Below are 23,969 nucleotides of genomic sequence, written 5' to 3' on the forward strand. Positions count from 1 at the left end.
AAAAGATTCCAAATTTTCAAGTCCGAACATGCTTTTTCTTAACGAATTGAAAAATTGAGGGGAATTGAAGGTAAAGCAGCCATAACTTCATTTTCTGAAGCGTGCGGGGGCTCCAACAGCCTTCATTCGATTTACCGAAAAAAACTCCACAAGATACAACCCGTTTAGTTTAAAATTTCTAAGTCCAAATAAGCTTTTTTCTGAAATAATAAAAAAATATAGGGGAATTATGGATTAAAACAGCCATAACTCCATTTTCTGAAGCGTGCGGTAGCCAAAATAGCCTTCATTCGATTCCTCAGAAAAAATTACACACGATAGGTCTGTTTTCGTTCAAAATTCTCTGGTTCAAATCAGTGTTTTTCTGGAATGTTTACAAAATATAAGGGAATAAGGGGTTAAAAAGGCACTATATCTCCGTTCGTAAGCTTGTGCGGCGTTTGAAACTATGTCCAATCGATTCTCCGGAAATTTTCACAAAAGGAAAGTATAATTTCATAGATTTGGGTCATGTAGGGCGAAAGATATTGAATTTCTTCGCGGTTTGTACACTTTACCTCCTCCATTTCAATTCCAAATATAGCTTAAATAAACCAGCTGAACAAACTAGAACTGAATGTATTGCTTTCAAACTTTGTAAAAGTCTTTGTGGAAATGTAAATTCCATCAAATTGAGGTATGAGAGGTGTGAAAATAAATTAATTTCAAATTTTCCATGCAAGTTGTCTTGTTAAGATGATGTTTCTCATGGTTTCAAAACTAAATGCCACGTTGGATATTTTTCCTATATTTTTCGTGGAACTAAGAAAGCATAAGTATGAAAAATAAAAATATATTTCCGAAATAAAGCCAAATTAGAAAGCGTCAGTTATTCTTAACATCCTCCATCTTAGTCCAAACGAATTTCCCAATGCCAAGTCAATCCGGACATCGGGAACCCATTTTTGGTTAGGTATAAATGAGACCAGAAAGATCCCTCGCGCAGCAACTGTTTATACTTCTCCCCGTCGAATTCGAAATCCTTGATCCAGTAGTCGCCAGCCGGAAGTGGACATTTGTCGTATTCCGGAATTTTTCCGGTCGCGTCGTCCTTCGCCACATCGTAAAAGTAGTTCCTGTAGCTGGTTCTCAAGAACTCACAGATTGTTTTCTGATTTTCGAACAATGTAGTGCTATACGAATAGTTTTGACCCACTTTGGCCGCATCGAGCTCCATTTTAACGGCGTAACTGTCGTCCATATCGACTAGCACCTGCGCGTTGCCCGACACCTTGAAACCCATATCTGAGGTCTTTTCGACGGTCTGGTTGAAACCTAGGGCCGTTTCCGGATTGTCCCACTTGTCGAACCCGAGATAGTACATTTTAAAATTCGGCTAACAATAAATTTAATAAAGTGAATGAAATCAATTGTATCGCGATCCTGTTCTGAATATCTGTTCAGAATAACAAAATACGCACCTCATCTTCCGATGCCACCAGTTGTGCCGAGAGAAGAAAAGCTGCGGCTAAAACTTGCAGTTTAGTCATGTTGATTGACTCAGCGAACTTCGACTTGCACCAGTTTTGTGCACTGCTAATCCGGAAACGATGATATGGTAACAAAATGTTCGACATGTGCACCGTAAATAAACGGTTGCAGATCACGCAATGTTGTGGCCTCTTTTTGTGTTCCATCTCGTTCTGATTTTAAATTTTCAATTTAGAATTTAAATTTTAAGTATGGGAGTTTGAGCAGCGTTTTTTATTCTTTGTCCCATAACTTCTTTATTATTATTTTTTTTTGTTTCGATTATAGTCCTTTTACCATCTTTATGGCATTCGCGACTTTATATCAACGTTGCAGTTGGCGAACAGTTATTGAAAAACTCATCCGGTACTCCGGTTCGATCCGGTACTCATACGGTTCGATGTTTACTCTTGGGCTCGAACTAACGGACATCGGCTCAGGAGACAACGGACTTGCCAACTGAGCTATATCACAAGCTCGATTTATTATAAAATGAAAATGACAAATGGTATGAATAAAAATGCATGTTTTAGAAGACTGATCCCAAACACTTGTACATTGCATTTATTTTTTGCACAAAATTATACAAATGTGTTTTAATGAGGTTGAAGAAGAAATTCTTCTACCTTACCCTGAAAGAAACGGGTTTCAATTTTAAGTGCAGTTTTTGGAAAATATTTCAAATTTAAGCTATGTTTAAATCATATAAACTCAATATAAATATTTTGTCAAAAACATACAAAGATGATTTTGCTCCCGATTTGAATGATATCAAAAGGATTGCAATATATCATAAGATGGTTGAGATATGGTCGATCAAATTTTTCTCGTTTTTGAGAAGTGATCTAAAACTTTTGACCTGCAATGTATATAAAACTATGCTAGCACATCTGAAATACCACTGAAGTCGCCCTCGTTAACCCATGGTCCACGTTACCCCACTCTCTCGTTCAAAATTGTACGTCTCGGTGGTCGAGTGGTTAGCGTGGTAAGACGGTAATCGCTGGTCCACTGATGGCATGGGTTCGATTCCCATCTCGGTACTGGGTGTTAAATGTTAATCTTAAGTTGTCCACGTCATTTATTCAGTCTGTAAAGCCTAAATCGGCTAAGACGGTGTTTGTCTTTTAAATAAATTCTACCCTCTCATTTTCACCATCTACAACTGCTTCTAACCTTTTATTACGGTGATTGATCTTTTAATAAATGAAATTTGTAAGTATAAATTATTTTATGTTTTTGTGGGCATTATATTAATTAAGATTTTAACAAAATTCAGTAGTAATCCCTAAAAAATAAGAGCTGCAGTATACAAAGACAGTTACTCTGTCTTTATAAGCTGCATAAGTTCTCCAATTAGGTCAAAATGAATTTATATGTTTTAATGGTATGGATTCCTCACCCTCTTCACATTCCAATGCAATATGGGCCATGAATTTAAAATCCAAATAAAAAAAAATAAGGGCCATGATCTACCATAGAAATACTTATGTTTAGTATCTTAATAATGTCACATGGCACATTTGGCTCCACTTGTTCGAAAACTTTTCGAGCTTTGCCAAAAAAAAATTTGCATAAACCCTTCTTCCTTCATCCGGAATTCACCCTGAAAAAAGACAGGTTTTCAAATTATTCGTTTGTATGGTCCATTTTGCTAGATGAGTTCTCAATTCATGGCAACAAAAGTTTGTATAAGAGCCCATTTTTCCAGAATAGAAGGTATGGGTCTCTAATCATCATGTTTTTCGTACCCAAGAAACCCTCTCATTATAAATTTGAATATATTTATTGATAAATAAGTTCTTAAGTCTTACGGGTAATTCGATAAGGAACTCCCTTTTTCTGCCTAGTTACAAAAACATAGAAATACTTTCGTTTCCAAATAACTTCTCATGCCGAATTTGATAAAATTAGCTTGATTAGTTCTTAAGGTACCTATACTTACGAAATTGTATTGAGGCTCCTATTTTCCTTCATATATGTATGCTCACCGAAAGAAGATTGATGTCTCAAATAATCTCAGAATCATTTCTCGTACTCAAATATGTTACCAGTTGAGTCAGTTACCCTATGCCACTCACGAAGAGTACTCATTTTGTAAGGTAAACGCCTAGATGTTATGTGTTTTATGTAGCATCTGTTTTATGTCACATGTCCCGTATAGTAGAGTATTAAATAATAAAGATTAATAAAATTCCTAAATAAAAACTATTAAAATTGTATAATGAATCATAAGATTAGATAGGGAACTCCTAACGGTCACATCAAATTAAAAAACACATTCCACAAAACACTTACCACAAAATATACACAGAACTGGAATAAAGGGATATTGACTAGAAGGAGACAGCACGCTAAAGGGAAAACGATAAAGATACAATCACTATTGAAAAAGTAAAAAAAGGGAACTGCGGAAATTGGCTACCGGGAAATACAGGGCCTTTTTCATTCTGACTTCCGTACAAGCCACATCGGACAGTGGAAAAGGTCCCTGTGCAAATTGTTATAAGAGATCAGGACCCATTATTACAAGGCGAAGATTGCCCAGGTCCGTCGCGAGGCAGCATCATTTCTTTCGTCGCCCAATACGCCCGGCCGCCATTGTCAACCAGCAGCCAATCCCGGAAGTAGCCCTGTGCGAAACTTAACGGGGCTTTCCGGAGGTTGACCGGCGTGTGAAAGGGTGCGCGACAACTTCCAGCGACTAGTGATATCCGCTCGGCGAGCAGCAGCCAGCGCTCAGCCGAAACGAGCCCTGTTAAGGTTCCCCGAGGTCCATAACCGCAAATTTGGCACCTCCATTGATCCCGTGCCCCACGTGCAAACCCCAAAACCCGAGGTATCCCGCAGCAGCAGAGTTCCAGTTGGCCGGCCACACCACACACTACACTAAACACAGCTCCAACTTGTAAGTAGGACAAATAAAAGTTTAAAATTTAACGACCGGTGTTTTGGTTCCTTGGTACAGTGTCACTCGATCCTCCTTTCTTATATCCTCAATCCTCAATAACAAACAATAAAATAACCATTTTTCGTTCCCAAATGCCCTACTATACTAAATTAGTTTTATATTCTCGTATAGTTCTCGAGTTATGAAAAAAATGTGAGCCCCCTCCACTTCTTCCTATTCTCCCACAGTTCAAAAAGTGGGGTGTCAAATAATCATAGAAATATTTATCATCATGCCAAATTAGGTTCAAATTGCTAGATTGATTCTCGAGTTATGTAAAAAATTGTAAGGGAGTCTCCCTCCCACCATCATATTCTCACATTGAACAGAGGCAGGGGTAAGAAATATTCCTTAAACGCCAGCAAACTTTTTCGTAGCTATATCCTTATGCTGTTTTGAAATACGTTCCATATACATTATAGAATGAACGTATGAAAGTTGAAAAAAAACAACATTTACCATCAAGTCACCATTCACCGCCCAGACACCATTTACCGCCCAAAATCACCCTTTTGTGTGTATTTTGAAAAAACTGGGATGTTTTCTCCAAAAATAAGACCTGTGTTCTGTGTCGGCATCATTGTTCGACCATTTCACTGAAAAATCATCACTTAATTATGCTAACTATAGCCAGAAATAATATATTTTGTTTTTCGTATCCGGTCAAATTATTGAATTCGACGCCTGTTAGCGAACTAAGCATAACTGTGCTCCTAGGGAAAAAGGGGTTTTGTTTACTAAATAGTACCTATTTGTCCTACAATCGACTTGAAACGATAGTTTTATTTTTGTAGAATAGATTTGCATCGGAAAATTTTCGATTTTTTCAATAGTTGTTGTTTTTTGAAGCGTTTAGTGATGGGCGGTAATTGGTGTATAAAAAAAAGTGTGGGTTCCTAATTACCGGTCACGCATAATTTCTTTGTTTTTAACGCATGTATTGTGTCAAAAGTGTAAATTGTAAGAAGCATTTAGTTTGATTACGTTAGAAAATGATGTTTTATCGCTGAAAGTAACCGATTACTTGAGGCTGTTTGCCGGGAATCATCATTTTGTCAGTCAACGCACTTTGTTAAAATTTGTACAAAATTTGCGGGAAAGATTTCACTAAATGTATTCTCTCAAGATCCAAAATATGGTTTTGACAGCTCGTTACATGGACAATATTAAAAAGAACAGTTTCCGTGTTGTTAGATAGTTTTTCCTTAAGAAAACATTATCGATACCCGAAAAAGTCGAGTGGGCGGTAATAGGGCCAGTTGAACACCTCAACGTTTAGTTAATTATTTTTAAAAGCGTACATTTTTCGCATTCCACTAAATTTTTTATTTTAAGTAGAGCAGTGTTGAGATGTATTGGAAAAGAAAGCGAATAAAAATCTGCCGTCGTTTTTTTATTACACATGTTTGAAGTTGAAAAACCGCTTAACTGGGCGGTAGATGGTGACATGATGGTACTTACAAAAGTGGAGGCAATATATGTACATACATAAATTTCATTTCATTCTAAAGCGACTAAAACTACACCGATTGAGCATCATCCGATGTTTCATTCGTACCTATCGGAAGAATGCAAGAGATGAAGTCAGATGTCTCGAAAGATCATGGAAAAAAAATCCTATTCAAACACCATCCAATGCCAAATTTTGTACGATTTCCGTGACTGGTTCTCGAGTTTTGCAAAAAAATTGTCAGGAAGCCTGCTTCCCCAAATACTACGCTTATCAAATTTGGTACAATTTCCAATGATGATTCTCGAGTTTTGAAAATAAAATTCTAAGGAAGCTTTACTCTCGTTTCCTATCTTCTCACTGTAAAGAGAGAGGGGTACCCAATATTTATAAGAGCAATTCTCGTACACAATTCCCCTCTCATGTAAAATTTACTTCCATTTTCTAGATTAGTTTTCGATTCACCCTTATTCTCGCACTGGGGGAGAGGTCTCAAACTATCATAAAACCATTTCTTATATCTAAATGCTCTCCTATGTCATATTTGGTTTCATTTGCCCTATTAGTTCTCGAGTTATGCAATGAATATTATGGAAGCCCTCCTTTCCGCATCCAATTTCCCCACTGGAAGGAGGAAGGGCTACCAAACTATTTTTAGGAATATTTCCCGTAACTAAATAAAGGGTGATAAGGTCAAAATTTGGTCAATATCAACTTGACGTATTTCTTTCAATTTTGCATTTAAAAAACCTGAACACCCCTCATTTTGAGGGTGTGTGTGTGTAGAATGTTGCACATATTTTGATTTTGGAATTCACTCTTCAGTTGTCAAAATGCCGTCCAAGGAAGAAGAGCAGCGTATCAAAATTTTGCTCGCGCATCGCGAAAATCCGAGCTACTTGCACGCAAAACTGGCAAAATCGTTAAAAGTTGCCAAATCAACCGTTACAAATGTGATTAAAGTGTTTGGAGAACGTTTGTCGACAGCCAGGAAGTCTGGATCGGGGGGAAATCGAAAGCCGGAAGCCGCTGAGACGACAAAGAGAGTTGCCGGTAGTTTCAAGCAAAACCCTAACCTCGCTCTCCGAGATGCCGCTATAATAAGCTGGGTGTATCATCTACAACCGTGCATTGAGCCAAAAAACGAGCCGGACTATCGACTTACAAGAAGGTAGTGACGCCAAATCGCGATGATAAACAAAATACGACGGCCAAAGCGCGATCCCGGAGGCTGTACACGACGATGCTGACGAAGTTTTACTGCGTGGTAATGGACGACGAAACCTACGTCAAAGCCGACTTCAAGCAGCTTCCGGGACAGGAGTTTTATACGGCAAAAGGAAGGGGAAAGGTAGCAGATATTTTCAAGCACATGAAACTGTCAAAGTTCGCGAAGAAATATCTGGTTTGGCAAGCCATCTGTACCTGTGGCTTGAAAAGCAGCATTTTCATAGCTTCCGGGACTGACAACCAAGAAATTTATGTGAAGGAGTGTTTGAATAAACGTCTACTGCCTTTCCTGAAGAAACACGGTTGTTCCGTACTGTTTTGGCCGGATTTGGCATCTTGCCATTACGGAAAAAAGGCCATGGAGTGGTACGCCGTCAACAACGTGCAGGTGGTTCAAAAGGAAAAGAATCCACCCAACACGCCAGAGCCCTGCCCAATTAAGAAATACTGGGCTATTGTCAAGCGGAACCTAAAGAAGACCAAAAAACTGCTAAGGACGAGCAGCAGTTCAAGGCAAACTGGCTTTCTGCGGCGAAGAAGGTGGACAAGGTGGCTGTACAAAATCTGATGGCAGGGGTTAAGCGTAAGGCCCGGCAATTCGGATTTGGAAAAGCGGAAGCCTAACTGAATATTTTTCCTGAATTTTATACTAATTAAACTTGAAAAAGAAATTTAATTTGATTTTTTAAATAAACGATTTCACCGATTTACACACGTTTTCCCTTGACCAAGATTTAACCGTATCACCCTTTACACTCCCATGCCAGATTTGGTACCATTTGCATGATCTGTTCTCGAGTTATTCAAACATGTTTCTTTTGTTCGGGGGGTCGCCTCCCCTATTCCAGAAAGGGGGAGGTGTTTCAAACTATAATAAGAACCTTCCCCGGCCCTCCAAGACCTCTCCTACCAAGTTTCACACAAATCGGTTCAGTAGTTTTGAAAACTATAGGAGACAGACAGACAGACTTACCTATGCTTCGTATTCAATATTTTATGTTCAAAATTGTACAATATTTTTTGAGAATGACATGTATTTGGTGATGACACTCAATGATTTACTTTGTTGGCTTTTATTATTTTTTTTTATTTACATGATGATTCTGTATCGTTTTTCGTGTAAATTAATCAATTTTCAACTCACTGATCTTAACGATTTCTTTTTGATTTTTGTCGGTGTTCAACGAACAACATCAACGAGGAAACCCAAAGATAAAACCAGCGTGATTTAAGCGGTCGTAAATAGCTAAGAATCAAAATGGCTTCAAAACTGATTCCTACCACCATAATTTTTGAATTTCTTTCAAATGACAGACCACGAAGCATTTATTAATGGATAAATTAACGATTCGAATCGGTTGCTCTAGTTTACCTACAATCTCCACGAAATCAATAAAAACTAGAACAAGGCCCAAAACGACAGCGCACCAAGAACCGCTTATCGCGCTGAAACAATCGCGGGGCGCTCATTTCGAAAAATAAAACCTATAAATCGATCACGATTATTGTGTGAACAAGCAGGTCGGGCTCCCCTCGATTCTGATCCAGATTGCACGTTCTCTTTTGGAACCATTTAAGGTTAAGCTGCCTCGATTTCTCGGTTTGGGCCTAAGACGATAAATCCTAAGCTGTTGTCGGTTGTTCAGTCACTGGGCTTTGTCTGTTTTGAGATCAACAAATGAGGCAACGATTGCAAGACTTAATCTCAAGACGTTACCTTCTGTTGGAGATTCACAAAATCGATGTTTTGTGATCTATGAAATTTTGACAAAAAAAACTACTGTTTATCAAAAACTGGTTGATTTTCTCATATGAAAAGAGTAACAAATCATTTCATCATGTACAGATTTACAGATTGTTGAATCGTTTTAAAGACACGATTCTTGGCATCATTTGGAAACAGTCGATGTCATGAAGATGTAATTTGGTTTACCCGTAAGGCCTAATTTCGAAAGAAGAGAATCACGGAGATGTTACCTCGGAAATTAGATTTGTTTTTCCTTTGCCTTTTTCTTTTTTTTTAATAAAGAGATGAATTGTTCCATAGTTGTATCTTAGGTTCTGTAAGATTTTTCATGAATGATTTAACATTGTGCATATGCGAGTTCCTAATTAGGTTTGCTGATTTCTCGTTTTCAATGGCACATCACAATTGAGATGTGTCTAATCTAAGTTGAAACTAAATCCGCCTTACAACAAGAAATAGCTGCCGAGAGCTGCGTAAACCTTCAACTTAATCCGTCACGCCATCGCATAATTCGCAAACGTCTTAACACCAACAGCTTCCAACAGGCCTTAAGTAAAGTCGCAAATTACGTACAGCTACCGAATACACAAATTCCTCAATGCTCTCGAGGGCTTCAAATTGATTGCCGTGCAGCAGGTTTCTATACAGTTGCATATTTGATTGCTTTTGGGGCACACCGCCACCTCGTTTGGGGGGAGCTACCTGTTAATGGTTCCGTTGAATGGTGTTAATTTGGCTATATTGTTGTTATTTTTTCACGGTCGCCATGTACTGATGAAATTTATTGCTGACAAATTTACAATAGAGTTTCCTTAATAGTAAAATTTGAATATCATTAGAGTTTTTTGTTTTCAAAACACCCAATTTTACGGTACAACACCAAAGCCTTATAAGCCTCAACAAGCTAATGTGGATTTCGAACTCGAGAAGTTTGAAGGATGGTAGCTCACATTAAAAACGCTAGCAAGCTTGCTGTTTACACTAATGAAGACATGTTTTTGATCTCCTTAAAAGGTTAAAATCCTACTCCAGGAAAGATTGATCAATTTAACACCACCAGACAGAATCGATGTTATTTTGCGCGAATCATGCTCGAGGATTGTTATAACAACAGGGGGTGCTATTACGTTAATTGGTTGTTTGTTTTAACACTTAGGAACCCCTCGCAAACAACAGAAACTGAAAGTAAGAATTATCAAGTTTAGAGGTCCCGAAGAGAAAAAAAACAGCGAAACCAAATCGCCCAGACTAAAGGTTTCAGAATGTCCTAATTTTTTTTTAACATGCACGACTATACTGGCAGATACCGTCAGGTTCGGAGGTTGACCTGTGCCTTTAAAGGTACAAACCGTCGTCCCCATTTCGAGTGAACTAAATGTCACTCGGAACGGACTTTATGGGCTGCGTCGTGTCATGCATATTAACTAAGATCTAGAACAATCGACCAGGGTCTTTGGTTCTGGGGCAGTGGTTTCCAGAATGAATGAAGTACCTAGATGGAATCTGTTCGCTCAGAGAATGGCAAATGTTGCTTTTTAAATTACCTACATTTTAGACCTTCCGGCCGAAATTTTAATTCAATGAGAAGAATATTGCGACTGTATTCTTTCTACATAAGTAAAAATATACATATTTACGATCGTAATTGATTTTTTTTTTTCAATCAAAGAACATCGAAATTGATGATAATAAAACTAAAAACTATTCATTATAATGTTGGATGGAACACTTGTTATCCTAATAAATAGTGTTAAATATTTGAGTCAATTGGATTATCCAAGACTTCTCTAGCCGATTTTTTTTAAGCTTCTTCGTATCTTTCGAATGTTCGCATCTCAACTTCTGATAATCACTTGAATTCCCAAGTAACAATTTTAGCTTTATTATGGTCAGCAAAATATCGTTTGGACTATCGCATTAATTTTCATAAAAAGCTAAAGCGCATTTTATTACATCACCTGGACTCTTATAAAGCCAAAATCAGGCTATTTGGCCCTACCCTAGAAACGTCATCAAGACATATAATTGTTGGTCATCAATGTTGGTCACCAAAGCTTTTAAAAAGCTGTTATTAAACATATTAGAAATTTTTGTTTTTTTCGGTTCTGTCAGTTCTCGGAGTTTTTTTTTTTTATTTTTTCCAGCAACCATAATGGTTGATGAATGATGATTGCATTATTCAGATATGATCTGGTAAAATTAATAGCTAAAAAAAACCAATGTTTTAACCATATATTGAGCGTCTTTTCTACTGCCAGTCAAGATTTTGGGTAAAATGCATAAGAAATAGTATCTTAAAATAAATGCGCCTCGTCAAATCTGATGATCAATCATGATGGAATTGATGGAAAAAGGCATGAAAAAAATATTTTCCAATGCTTGCATTGTGAATCCATCTACATGGCGTCATTTTGTGCCCTTCGATTTTGCAACCAACATGGCGTGAGTCAATTCATAGTTTTATTATGGTTTAATGATGACCCCAAAAAAAGCTACGATTTGACGTTTCTCTCGCAAGCCAACCAATTACACGCTAAGGTTGAGTTTCTCATTTCTGAGTTGTTAATCATTAGTACAGTAAATGAGGACAGACTTTTTGAATGAAAAGGGATTGGTTTTGAATGACCCGTGGAATAAATCATGAGTTGAAGTCAAATTTCGTTGTCTGACGCCATCTTGATATCCAAGATGGCGGCTTCCGCTGACTATTAAAATGGTGTAAATGACTTGAAATCGCATGAAACCCCAACAAAATGGGTATCGGCTGAAAGGGCTAGACGAGTAGAAGTTGAATTTCGCTATCAGATGCCATCTTGAAATCCAAGATGGCGGCATCCACTCAACTTTTAATGCTTAATGCTGACAAAAAGTCGCATTAAACCACCACTATACGGGTAATGGGTGAAAGGGCTAAACTTGAATTCGATTTTTTTCTTTCCGACGCCATCTTGAAATCCAAGATGGCAGCTTCCACTGAATTTAAAATACTGTTAATCAATGAAAATCGCTTGAACACAACTTTTTTCACGTAATACTACATTAAAACTACTATTTTAAGACAATTTAGATAATTTTAAATCACTTTTATTATTTTTTCATTATGTTTCTAATGCATTTTGCACTTTTCTTGTTTTGTTTATAGTTTTTGTTTTTTTTTGCCATTTATATAATTCTATTATTCCTATCATGCTATTATGTTTAAATTGTATTGGTCTTATTCTAGCGAAAACTATAAGGTTATGTAGTTTCTGTTAACCGTCTGATTTAGGCACATGTGCCAAATTCGATGTTGCCAAAATCGAATGTTGCCAAAAACGAACGGGGTCTGTATTGTGGTGGTTTTTGTGGGATTTTCAGTCACTTACAGATTTTCAGAGAAACGCGAAAAGAGATATTTGACTTCTATCATTTAGCCTTAGCACCCAATACAATATATTCGGGAGTTTCATGCAATTTTCATTCATTTACAGCATTTTTAAGTTCAGCTGAAGCCACCATCTTGGATTTCAAGATAGCGTCAGAATGCAAAAATAAACTTTTTATAGCTTATCCCAATTGACAAATACCCATATTTTGGAGGTTTCATGCGATATTCAATTATATAGAGCATTTTTAAAGTTTATAGAAAACTGCCATCTTGGATTTCAAGATGGCGTTAGATAGCAATATTCGACTTCTACTCGTTAAGCCCTTCCACCCACTACCACCTGGGTTTCCTGTCATTTTAAGTCATTCACTGCATTTTAAAGTTTAGCGGAAGCCGCCATCTTGGATTTCACTATGGATTCGCTATTGCTAAAGATTCATCTGAGAAGCACTCTTCCATGTGAAGATATTTACTATTCTTCATTAAGCAAAAAATAGCAACTGCTCGATCACAATTTCCTCCTGCTTTGAATTGGCGTTTGAAGGACCAATCTATTTTCAGTGGTTTTTAATCCCAGTTTCTGGTGGTTTCTGATGCTAGTTTTAGTATATGCGGTAGTCGTTGGTTAGTTTTTTCTTCTAATAAACTATTTGCCCTGTTCAGAAGGAAGTTCTCGCTTTCGGCTTTCCAAGCAGCCTTCTGTGCCCATTTTAGGGCAACCAAAAATTTGTATGGAAGCACTCCAGTTTCTGTATAAAGCGATTCTACTGGAGATGTACAGAAAGCTCCAGACACCGTTCTGAGCAAGATATTGTAAAGAGTTTCTAGTTCAAATATCTCTTGAGGCTCTAATATTTCCCAGCCATAGAAAAGTCTCGAAATGATTGTGGCAAAACCGACTTTTAAAAGCTTTTCACGACTTCCTAAGCTGGTTAAAACATACAGGAATCGGGTTCTGCGAACGCATTCTTTTTTTATCATGGTTCTAATGTGGGTGTTTACGTTTGCTGCTTGATTAATTTCGACGCCTAGAATTTATGCAGATCGTGTACGCTTAATTTCAGTCCCATTTGCTGTCAGTTGTTTCTGTTGGTAAAAATGATGCCTTTTCCTCTCGTTCCTGAGCACATATGCAGTAATGTGCTTTTTCGTGCGTTGATTGTGAAACCATGTTTATCAGCCCACTTCAGAATGCAATCAATTCCATACTGTAATTTTTTCCGACCCACGGCTATGAATTTACTTCCAACTATTTACCAGTAGAATGTCATCTGCGTAGATGAGTACAGAAATATTTCTAGGAATATAACTATTCAAATATCCCATTCACCACAAGGATGAATAGAGTCGGTTATAACACTGATCCTTGTGGGACACCCGTATCTTGAGGACGAATAGATGAATGTGTGCCTGCTACAGCAACAACAAAAAATGATCGATTTTTCAAAAAGTTTGTTACTACTTGATAGATTCTGTTTCTCACTTTGGCTTTTTCCAGAGCTTTTAGAATTCCTGGGTGCCAAGTACGGTCGAAAGCTTTGGTAAGATCTAGGGATACTATTTCTGAATGCAGTTTTTCATGTCGATGTTCAGTGAGAGCTTTTTAAGATTACCCAGGTTTGCATTCCATGAAATGGATGTTTGTTAGGATGGAGTAGTTTTCCAGATTCCAGGTGTTGTTACCATCTTCGGTTTATCAGTCTTTCAAAAACTTTTCCTTAACAAGAGGTGAGTGTAATCGGCTGAGGGTTTTCAACTTCCTCCGGGCCTCCTCCTTACTAAGGCATTAGGATAACTCTACTAGTTTTCCATTCTTGGGAGTATTATCCATTTTACCATAAGTCGTTGAGCGTTCCAAGGAGAGATCATGCAATAAGGGATATCGTCAGGACTTGAAAATTTCCCAGAGCTGTAGAACAATGTTCAATTAATTGATGGAAAAGTTCCGATCATTGCGAACATTGGCGGGTATAAAAGAACGAGGTGAATACTGAATACTTGGCGGGTAATCTGTGATGAAAGCAATACTGTAGTATCGTGACTTATTAAAAGGTTTTCTTGATTTCTATTTTTGGATATCAAAGCAACACTAGACATCATGTGACATATTATTTCCATGAAAGGTCGTACAGTAATTGTGAGAACATCGTATAATGGAATTTAAACAATCTATTCGTACTTGTCATTCCAAGTCGCTTATCGAGATAAACTGAATCGGTAAATAATTGCTGATAATGCAATTCCTATGCCAAGTAATATCGTTATCATCATATGTCAACAATTGCAAAAATTGGAAATCCTTGACGAATTTTGTTACAAAAATGAAAGCAGTTTTGATAAAGAAAAAAATTATAAAAATTAAAAAAAAGTGGCACAAAAAGTGGCACATCCGATTCTGTGATAAACGATTCCATAAAATCAGATACTGCTTCTAAGACATCTCCGACAGAAAAAAGAATCACTGTTGTCTCACGAAGTATCCCATGGAGGTCAAGAACTGTTCGATTCTCAAGAATCCAGCGAATTCAATATTCCGGGTATGAAATGATGAATGATAAATAATACATCCTAATTTAATTTTAGCAGCAAATCCTTCGCTTGACACTGAAGAATTCCGAACCAGATTGTCGAACCGTTTAACAGTACAGTAAATAGCTAGCTAAGATCGCTCAGCGCTGAATACTATTTTTGATTGTAATAGAATCGTCTATGAGATAGGTTAAAGTTGTATATAAAAAACGGCATCTATAAATAGATTTGGAGTTCGAAATGATGCAGTGAGTGGTATTTTATACGATCAACTGATTTTTAAATGGAACTCTCAAATGTACATGAACAAATTTGCTTGTTTGTACTAACATGAATAGGCGCCGAGGAAGTATCGAAGGACAGGGATCGGAATGTTGTGAGTTCGAGACTGAGGGAAGATTGATCAACAAAATATGCATTAGTAAACCAACTGTTAAAGTTAAGGACGTTCACAAGATGACAATATGCATACGCAGAAATTGGCATTCAGTATTTTTATAACAAGGTTCATCAATTTAATCAAAGACACATAAAGTTGTATATGGTACACTTTTATTAGCAGTAAAAATTAAATTCTATTGTATTTATGTTCACGGCGATTCATAGTAAAATCGTAATAAGGGAAAATTATAATTGCTTTGGGATACAGTAACAATAAATTGTATTAAATGTTGAAGAAAGTTATACAAACCTCAGGCTACCTGCAAAAGGAAATTGTAATCAAATTGTAAGACAGGCAATAGAAAGTTGTAAGTTGTACAATCCTAAGATTTTGTGCAAAGCAAAGTTGCTATCAAATTGTTGAAAACGCAAAACAAAGTTTAATATTTTCAAGGTGAGCAAAATTTAATTCGTATATTGCCTCCACTTTGGTACGTACAGGCTCATATAGAATATTCTATACAACTTTTTCAGATTGTACAAAGGTGTGTATATCTCAGATACAACTGAAATATACAGACCAAAATGTTCATTGGGTAGGCGCGTATTGAATACACAGCGGTGCGTATTTGCAACACAGTTTTGTTTTTAGGCTTAGAATATGGTTTGAAAAAATCAAGTTACTAAAGCAACTTAATGAATTTGAGTAATAAAAAATCATAAGCATTTGTAGGACGAGTACACTCGTTTTTACACAAAATGTACGTGAAATACATAGCAAATCAGCGATTCGTTTAGGTGGGGCATAATAGAAAATGTTCCCCTACGCGGTATCGAATATTAGGCAGTTTCGAAAATTATTGTTGTTTTATTCATCACATTAGGACGAGGGATGATGAGGAGTTCGTCTCTTATCTTAGTTTGGTATTTTTCGATATTATCTTTACTTTTTTGCTCAATAATGTCATAACTCATGTCCCAAAGAAATAATTGGAAGGGCTTTTAAGGAGAAAGAATCATTTTCCTAAATGGCCAGGTCATAATCTAGCACTGAATCCTATTATAAACCTTAAAAATATCTTTGGCAGATATGTGTGTTTAAGTGATAATCGAAGTTTGGATCAGTCCATGAGCTGCAAACATTTGAAAGATACGAAGGAGCTTAAATATTTTAGTCAGAAAGCACAAAAAGGCTCAAAAATCCAACTGACTCAATACCAAACCAATTAGATGACACTATTTATAGCTTAGTTGACTACTAAGCTATAAATAGTTGAATTTAAAGTGCTTAGATATGATCATTCATTTAATGATTCCAAATAGAATGTGTTTGCGCTCATAGCAATTTTTACCAGCACTGTACTGCCGCTCATGGCTAGTTCGTCTCATTTGCATTTTCATCATATTTGAGTTTATCGATGGAATCAACGTAAAATTAACAAAAGTTTAAGGAAAAAACTTTTTTATTGGGTACTTTGTTCTGATGAAATTGAAAAAAAAACCTCAAGCAAGTTTGGGCCACCGTAAAAATCCCAAAGCCGACTTTTAATGTGATATTTAGACGACCATGTAGTATGCCTTGAAATATTCCGTTGCTACTGTAACAGTTCCATGTGCTATGCAGCCTGCACCTGTACAGCAATTTCTAGCATGTTATCAAAAGTGAGATAATTTTTAACAATGTTTTTTGCTTGTTTGTTTCGATTATAGTCGCTTTAACATCTAAAAAACTTACCCCGTACAACTGTGATCGGCTTTTAACTTGAAAAATCGGGCTAGTCCGGATAAAATCGGACAATTTGGAATGCTTACCCTAGATTGTTTAAGAAGAACCTTGAGCAGACCGTGAAAAGCTCTCCACTAACCGTGATTTTTATCAGCGCTTGGCTATAGAATGCGACTGACTTGCTATCATTCTAACTAGATACGTACCGTAAAACAATCGCATATGCGTCCCAGAGCTACATTTTCAATATAATCAAAAATGTTGATGTTTTTGCACGAGCAATGATGCAAAAGTATTTGTTTGTCACGCTAATATTTAACATATGCTGGTAATTGTTTTGATCCAAACAGTGTGACAATACGAAATTTCTCAAAACAAGTTACAAATTTCAATTGCAGTTTTTTTCAACTTAACAAAAACGCAAATGGACGGACAAATAATAGAACGTCTTGAAAAGTTTATTAAATAGATTTGATGTTAAAAATTAATATTTATCAAAATAATGATGAAAAATTCACCATACAATAAAGGAAACCGTTCTGGTTAGCCTTTTAACTAGTTTTACGCCATAATCTTTAGCCATTTGTAAGAAAAATGCAAATGCCCTAAGGCTAAACAACACGGTTGAAATAAGAACAAGTAAATTTACTTCAATAAAAACAAATCTTGAAAGTAGAAGGAAAATATAGAAACACGGCAACGTTCTGTTTCAAGGATAGCTGCAATCAATATACCAGGCGACATACAACAAAAGCTCCCACCCAAGCGATAACTAGAAGGAAAAAAACTAGTTCTTAAGTCGCTTGAACGTGTACTATTCGATCCAGATACGATACCCGACGGGTTCCACATAACAAATCTACTGAAACAACATTCACTTATTCATTACGATTTGGCACGCCCCGATCTTGTAGCTTGTATGCTCATTCGTAAATAGCCAAACCAAGACGAGCAGAATCTGTTTCCTGTTGGCTCGGTCCAACCACAAAACCTGAATCCATCTATTCAGACATGGTGGACATTTCACGAATGATAAATCGTTCCATTTTACGGTGCTTTAAAGTCTAATTAAGCCGGGCAAAATCAGAGCATAAAAGTGTCTCATGCTGGTGCTGTTTCTAGAACTCTATGGTATTGTTTCAACTAACAGTTGAAGTAAGTTTGAATTAAAAGTCCTACCTACACGAACCTCTCACTAACTTGACTCAGATTGGAAGGTCACCATCCTATTACCGGTTCAACAACGAAACAGTATTTGGTGCCGTGTTAAGGGTAAATGTGCTATCATTTTGGTTAAATACCAATATTTTTTCCAAAGTTTGAACATGCGTGAACACATTGAACATTCAAAGAAAAAAAAATTGCAAGCCACCATATCCTGATTTTTTTCTATATCATGGCAGAGCTTTTGAATTGTAGTCAACTTTTGTAGTCTTTCAGTGGGGTTTAATGTGAGGTTTTTTTCGACTTCGTCCGGGTGAATGGATTATTTTGGTTTGTTTCACTTTGGCTTTGTTCTGTGGAAGGGAGTGGTTGTTAGTGCCGGGTTGATACAATTGTTCGTTCATTAGGATGTGAATGGAATTGATGAATAGTTAGGTCCATGAGAAGAGAACAGAAAAGATAAGTGGTTCTTAAGAATAATCAGTAATCTTGGTTGATAAAAAACGTGATTTTCGCATGCTAATATTCATACGAAGATATAGAAAATTAGCACGGTTGAAAAATTGTACTTTATATTTCTTTTGATCCAACCGACAGAGCTTAAAAAACTTCGATTAAGGACTCAACAATCTTTCGGTGGAATTTTGGCAATAGGAGTTTTGTATACCTGGAATATCAAAGAATAAGTATTTGACAAAAGTTTTAAAAGACAATCTATTTTTTACATCAATTAAGTATTGTCGGTCTGCCAGTTCTCTATCGACTCAGAAAGTACTGTACCGATCAATTTAAAATTTGGAATATGAGAGAGTCGTACAAGGTTTCTATACAGGGTGGGCCATTAGGATATTTTTCGAAATTATAAACTGGACAGAAATCGAAATGTTTTCATACAATTTTGATCAAACATGGCACACACCTAAGATGATAAGATGATTTAAAATATATCAAAGCATTTCCATTTTTATGGATCGGGAAGGGGGGAGTTCTCTCATACAAAATAACCGAAAATATGAAAAAAAAAAAATAAATAAATAAAACATTTTCATCAAAAATTGATGCACAAACAATTTATAACTTTATTAAATTACTTATTGTATCAGTCGACATGTTTCGATATAACTTGCTGACTTACTGCAAGTTTTGATGTTTAAAAGTGGCTTAAAACTTTAACAAAAAAAAACTTCAAACACACTAACTTTATATTTCAAAAATCACTATGCAATGTTTCAATAATAGGTGTTGCTTAATTGTTTGAGCAATTTCAATTTGAATGGCAAAAAGTCCAAAAAGTTCGATTTTCGTACAAATTATGTATGTCAGGCCACACAAACTTTAGAACGCTAAAATTTTGTGAAATAAAGTATGCGGTAAAAAATTACCAATTTTTCCAAACTTTCAGACAATAAACTTTGAACCATTTGTAATCTTTTGGTATTTATACTTGATTTATGTTCTAAATCATTATCGTACAATCGAACATTCGTCCCAAAAAGTTTTGAGCAACAAATGACAGCTTCTTTTATTCAGAAACCTACTTTTACGTTATTTCTTCTTCAAAATTAACCTCGCCCACTGAATACCTGCTTCAAGATAGCTAAGTAATTTTTAATGGGTCTCAGTTCCGGTGTTTTGAATAAATTTATGTTCTTAAGTGACTTTTCTGGCTTCAAATAACTTTAGGGCATCTTTTGAATAGTGGAACGAATAAAGATTAAGTAGAAATGGTGCAGACGACCACCTTACAGTTTGTTTTGAACTTTCAACTGACCAAAGACAGCAAATCCAGCTGCAGAGAGCGTCAGGAGTAATTTTTTTTTTCAATAGATAAAGTTTTTGTTCAAAATAAACATCACTAAATATCGGACTATTTAGATTTTATCTTACTTTTTACGATGCCCCCAAACATGATAACAACAAAGCAGCTATTAAGACGATTCTAAAATGGTATTTGTGATAAAAATCGGTCCAGTAGTTTTTCAGATGGAGCCAAAACTGTAAACCGTTTTTGCGAATTGAGTTTTTGATCCAAAAGATTGATAAAATCACTTTCAAATGCTAGTTATACTTATTGAATACTGTAAAAAATACATTCCTGTAAAATCGTATCAATAATCTAGTGAAATATTTTTTAAAATACAAAAAAAAAATTGGAAAAAATCAAAGCAATCGAAAGATTCCCTTTAATTCAACCACGGTATAAGAAAAGTTCAGATACCGATATTTCGATAGCAACTTATTCTCAAAATACCGGTATCTGAACTTTTCTTATAACGTGATTGAATGAAAGGGAATCTTTCGATTGCTTTGATTCGGTAGAATTATTCAACCAAGTAGGCTCACAACACATATTAGATTGGAAAGAAGTTTTAGTCTAAACTTGATATGGAGTTGCTCCGTAGCTTCCTTACCCAGCAAACATTTTTGTAGGTATATTTCTCAACAAACTTTGCTATACGTTTCATATACATTATAAAATCATCTTATATAACTCGAAAAAACAGCATTTACGTACTAAAGTGGAGGCAATATACATACATATTTTTAACTTCTGGCTTAAACGATAAGAGTTGTAAAAATTGGACGATATACAACACCTTTTACCATACATCCTGACAGTATGCGAGAGAGCGCAAGTTTTGCTCTCAATGCATGCAAACCGTTGCCAGTGACAATATTTGCTGCTTCTCTCATTGGCCAGTTTATCCAAATGGACCCTCTGATTTTTAGAAATCTGGTTGCACTGCTTATCGCAAAGAGAACAACAAGGTTGTTTTCTCATTTGAATCCCGCACGCGGGAGACAAATTTGCAAAAATGGCGGACTTTTGTCATATACGAGTCGGTAGACTTTAACTAACCACCTTTACTTGGTTTGGTAGGCATTACGATTCGCATTAACATTGTTAACGAGTTGAGCTGACATTTCTAATGCGATGTTATGTTTGCTGGGTAGCAAATTATAAAGATTTAGCCTAAAAGTGTACTCACTCGCTTGTAGGTTCTAACTACTGATAATCAAAAATCTATCGGAACCCTAATCTTCTTCTGTTGATTCTTAAAACTGTAGTAACGTTCAATCACGAAAGTCAAAGTTGCACAGTTTAAAGAATTGAGTATTGTTCTGAAGATTTGCGCAAAATAAATTTGTCTCATAGCTCTTTGATTGGCTCTTTTTTATTTAATTTTCGAAATAAAACATACCTTGTAAACGAAACACATTCAGCATTCTTGGTGCAAAAGTACCCAATGAATGATTTCCTACAGCGTTTCCTGTTTCGCTGTTTTCCATTTCTGTAAAATTATCAGGGTTGCTAGTGAACCAGGAAAACCGGGAATACTGGGAAAAACTTTGTAATTTCATCGCGTCACCTGGAAACCGAGGTAGTCACCTGGAAAATTGTCATGTTTGTTTATGGTAAATGGTTTGGTAAATTTGTCAGTTTTTCACGGAATTCCAAAACCATTTTCAAATTAATTTCTAAATGTACGAGGGTGGGTGTTCCTAATTTGGCATGTGTGCCTAATTTTAACATACCCTTTGATATTGACTGTTTGTGACGTTATTTTCCACTTATATCAACTATTAAAAAAATGATGATGTAGCGGATCATGTGAACTTTCATCGTACAAAAAAGTTGTTTTCTAACTTATAGGATTTTTAGCAAAATCCGGATTGTTTCAAAGTATTCCAAATTTTATGGAATTATTTTCTCAAAAATACACTTTTTTAAATTGAAACTAAATTTGTCAACTGTTTTTTTTTCGAAGGATTGTTTTTTATCATGATTTTAGTAATAAGTATATTGGAACCATGTTTTTTTCATTAAAAATTAAAAAAAAAAAGGTTATGTCTACAATTAGGAACACTAATTATGGACATAGTCAAAGTATTCCAAACTATATCAAAAAGAAATGATTAAAATTGACGTTAAGTTTTTAAAACAAATTGTTTCTAAACTTAATTTTAAACGAATTGATAAAATAAACTGTTTTTAGTTAAAACATGATAACTTTGAATAGCGTATTTCAAAGTTAAAAATGTAGAAAACATGAAAAAAAAAGCAAATTTACATCTTTTGATATATTTGTGATGTCATAACGTATGAAGCACCAATTGCAGTAATTTTTGGTTTCGTTCGAATTAAATTTGACATTTTTTTCTGTAAAAAAGGTTTTAAAGAAAAAAAAGGGTGCCGCATACTTTTAGGAGTAAAAAAGTACTATAAAAGGTTACTACCTGAAATCTCAAACGTAGGAACGAGGGGAATGAGGGTCCAAAATAAACAAGCGAAGTTTTCTACTCTATTCGCAAAATTTTAAATTCATAATCAAATTATTATAATAAAGTAAGGTTATTTAAGAATAACAATCTCGACTAAAAACTAATGCCAAAACCCCAGAAACCCATCCCTAGTTCAAAATTCCGCTGCAGTTTTTTTCAAAATTTTTTCACTTGTTCATAGAAATTCAGGTCTGAATATTAAATTTTTAATTAAATTAAACCTATTTCGGGGTTTCTGGTTCCAAATTTCTATAACCAAAGTTGTATTCCAATTTGCGTTTTCGATTTCTGTATCCAATTTAGGATTTTTTATTTCCAGTTCGAATAATCATCATAAATTAGTAATGAAAAGCTGCTTTGAAATCCTGGTTGAAATTTGGTTCTGCTTTTCATATCAAATTTGAATTGTGATTTTCAAAAATCATACCATTTTCAATATTTTGAGAATAGTTTTTCATGAAAAAAAAACATTTTGTTTCATATTCGAATTCGAAGTTCTTAAACATAATTCTTACAAAAAATTCAAACATTAGAAACTTCTAAATGGCGATCCTAAATTGAAAACTATATTCAGATTCATCATTTTCATTTCGAATTTTAATTCAGATTCACAATACAGATAAAAAATAAATAATTTCAATAATGAATTAAGATTAAAACAGAACTGCAGAATTCAAATGATGGATTCATGAATGAGGGCTCTACACTTGGCTCAAAAAATTCTTACCTAGAATTTAGATTCAGAAATTGCATTTTTTTAGTGCATCTCAGAAATCGAATTAAAATGCGGAATCAGAGTCACTGTTCAATTTTTGAATTCAGGTTCAGAATTCAGATTCAAAATTCAGATTCAGATTCGAGGAATTTTCGAGGAAGAATGGGTTAAATTCCTTTTAAAAATAAACAAAAAGAATGCAGATTCAAAGTTTAGAAACAGATTTAGCTTGTAAATAAGTTTTACAATAAACATAAAATTGTTGAGGAATACAAGAGATCATAGACTTAAAAATTTGCTTGTCCATTCAATTTCCAGATTTAAAATAATAAATGATTTTTGAGCACACAATTCAGCTGGAAATAACAAATATAAAGTAGAATTTAAATTAATTTTCTAAGTTTTGTATAATGGGAAAAAAACTTTAATTTATTCCACAGGTTTTTCATTATAGAATTGATTCTTTATGGAAAACTGATGCTGTTAAAAAAACATGTACTTGATCTTCACCTTAAAAAATCTGCTTAAAATTCTATATTTTACGGTGTATTGTTTGACATTTTTAATATTGCAGCCGAAATTAAACTATAATCATTAATTTGGTTCCAGTTAGCTTCAAGCAAATTCGATCCAAAAAAAATTTATCTCTTACTTTTTTTTTAAATATGAGTTATTTTCATTAAAGTTTGCAAAAGAGTATAGAAGGTTGGGCATGTTTGATCTGAGAAAAGATTAAGTTTTTTAAGAAATTGAAGGCTCCTAAAAAATATTTTTCGCTCATATCAATAAGTTTGATCTACCAGACTCATAAACAAATTCAAAGATTTCAACCATCGATGAAAGCGAATTCGATATTTTGTTGCTGAAGGTTTCATTATAAAAATTTAGCTCATCTCTTAGGTTTAGAACCAATTTTT

The 23,969-nt window shown here is 35.3% G+C and overlaps 2 protein-coding genes across 2 annotated transcripts in view; one reads left to right on the top strand and one right to left on the bottom strand.

The window, feature by feature from the left end:
• Nucleotides 1-23,969, top strand: part of LOC129752223 (uncharacterized) — a 103,836-nt gene that overhangs the window by 22,496 nt on the left and 57,371 nt on the right. The window lies entirely within an intron of this gene.
• LOC129756353 (uncharacterized) lies at nucleotides 817-1,529 on the bottom strand. Its single transcript, XM_055753210.1, has 2 exons — nucleotides 1,461-1,529; nucleotides 817-1,375 (listed from the first exon to the last, which is right to left on the bottom strand). Exons 1-2 carry the CDS (start codon nucleotides 1,527-1,529, stop codon nucleotides 890-892), a joined length of 555 nt encoding a protein of 184 aa, XP_055609185.1. The 3' UTR covers nucleotides 817-889.

Source organism: Uranotaenia lowii, chromosome 3, assembly GCF_029784155.1.
Source record: "Uranotaenia lowii strain MFRU-FL chromosome 3, ASM2978415v1, whole genome shotgun sequence".
In the NCBI taxonomy this organism is placed as follows: Eukaryota; Metazoa; Arthropoda; class Insecta; order Diptera; family Culicidae; genus Uranotaenia; species Uranotaenia lowii.